The sequence below is a fragment of the Habropoda laboriosa genome, unplaced genomic scaffold (genome assembly GCF_001263275.1).
Source record: "Habropoda laboriosa isolate 0110345459 unplaced genomic scaffold, ASM126327v1 scaffold128, whole genome shotgun sequence".
NCBI classification, from domain to species: domain Eukaryota; kingdom Metazoa; phylum Arthropoda; class Insecta; order Hymenoptera; family Apidae; genus Habropoda; species Habropoda laboriosa.
In genome coordinates this window covers 715534-717287 of record NW_017100281.1, presented here as the reverse complement: position 1 = coordinate 717287, position 1754 = coordinate 715534, and the positions used below count along the sequence as shown (strand labels likewise).

Sequence of the window (1754 nt, the reverse complement as noted above, 5' to 3'; positions counted from 1 at the left end):
ATATCAAAAAAGTGTTATTAAAATAATTACATATACATAACGACACTAAAATTTACCTCTATGGGTCCAGCATACATCATTGGACTTGGAAAAATTGCTAATAGTGTAAAACCAGCATCTAGAAATCCTTCATTAAGTATAGCTTCATGTTGTAGAATTCTTGTACGTAATGGTACATCATCATCTTTTGTCCACCCACCCAGAGGATGTAAGAGTAATATAGGGTTTTTAAACCCTCTTTCTTCTAATAAACGTTTTTTTGTGTCCTAAAAGTGGAAAGACAAAAAAATTGCATAAGATCTGTTATATAAATATACTCTAAACAATAAATTAATGAATTAACATACTTGCATCAGTAATGCATGACCATTATGTATAGGATTTCTAAGTTGGAATGCAAATACAGCATCAGCTTTCATTTTTTTACATTTTGTTCGAATTTCATTTGGTGTAAGTCTGTATTTATCCAGTCCATCATGCCATCTAATTCTTTTAAGAACTTCTACATCACCACCAACTAACCAATCTCCAGATTCATGAATCATCTTTACATAAGGATGGTCTAAATTGTTAGTACCAAATTGCCACCCACATCTTTCTTCTTTCCTATGAAAATAAAATTCTGGTCTACGTAATATTGCAAGAGCTTTATTTTTGTATTTCAATGTAAAAGCTGAAAGTCCATCCAAACGTTCTTTATCCTCTATGTGTATTGCAAGAACTATGGGAATAGATTGATTAACTTCCTTATCACCTTCAAGGAGACATTTTAAATGTTGAGTCTAAAAACATTGTTTAGGTATTTTTAGCAGTATTGTTCCATCATTATTTTATGTTTTATGGTATTGTATTGCATATACCTGGAGATATTGGTTCTCTCTCATAAAACCAGTAAGAGGTGCAGCCCAACCTTCTGCTAAAACCTGGAGCCATTGTACATCTATTTCACTAATTTCTAAGCTTTGAAGTGTAGCTGCTTCTGTTTTGGCAGAAGATATACGTGATTCTGGAATGAACAACTCCCGTATTGGTACTGCAGGTTTTTGAAGCAAAGGTATAATGCACTGTTTCTCCAGAAGATCAATAACGGTTGCAGCTGATTCTTCTGGAGTACAGTTTTCAGTGGTTACCACTAAATCAGGATTTACAGGTTTTTCATACATTTGATCTATTCCAGTAAAACCCTTGATAGCCCCCTGACGGGCCTTTTTATACAATCCTTTTGTATCCCTAGCTTCACATACATTAAGAGGTGTATCAACAAAGACTTCAAAAAATGGAAGATCTGACATTTTATGAATTTGCCTTGCCATTTGTCTGTCTTCTTCAAATGGTGATACAAAACTACATAAACAAATTTGGCCACTGTCAGCAAATAATTTAGCTACTTCAGCAACTCTTCTTATATTTTCTTTTCTATCTTCTTTGCTGAAACCAAGGTTGCAGTTTAAACCACTCCTTACATTATCTCCATCAAGTCCATAAGCAGCAATTCCATGATTAACTAAAATAGCTTCAACTTGAAAGGCTATAGAAGTTTTTCCTGCACCAGAAAGACCTGTTAACCAAACTGTACACCCTCGAAAGCCTCTTACACTTCCTATTGCTTGCCCACGTTTTGCTCTTGATACATGATGTGCTTGTTCCGAAACATTGGTGCAAGTCTAAAGAGAAGAATTTTGTATAACACAAAAGATCGAATAATGATAAGAATATTTAAACACAAAAATAACCAAAAATTTGAAATATAAAAT

The 1754-nt window shown here is 33.6% G+C and overlaps 1 protein-coding gene across 1 annotated transcript in view; it reads right to left on the bottom strand.

Moving 5' to 3' along the window:
• LOC108573608 (bifunctional 3'-phosphoadenosine 5'-phosphosulfate synthase) overlaps positions 1-1754 on the bottom strand; it is a 6186-nt gene that overhangs the window by 605 nt on the left and 3827 nt on the right. The window contains exons 4-6 of the mRNA XM_017936071.1: positions 861-1664; positions 348-782; positions 57-266 (exon numbers count right to left, since the gene is read on the bottom strand). Of these exons, the coding sequence (XP_017791560.1) occupies positions 57-266; positions 348-782; positions 861-1664 (1449 nt within the window). The remainder of the gene's footprint in view (positions 1-56; positions 267-347; positions 783-860; positions 1665-1754) is intronic.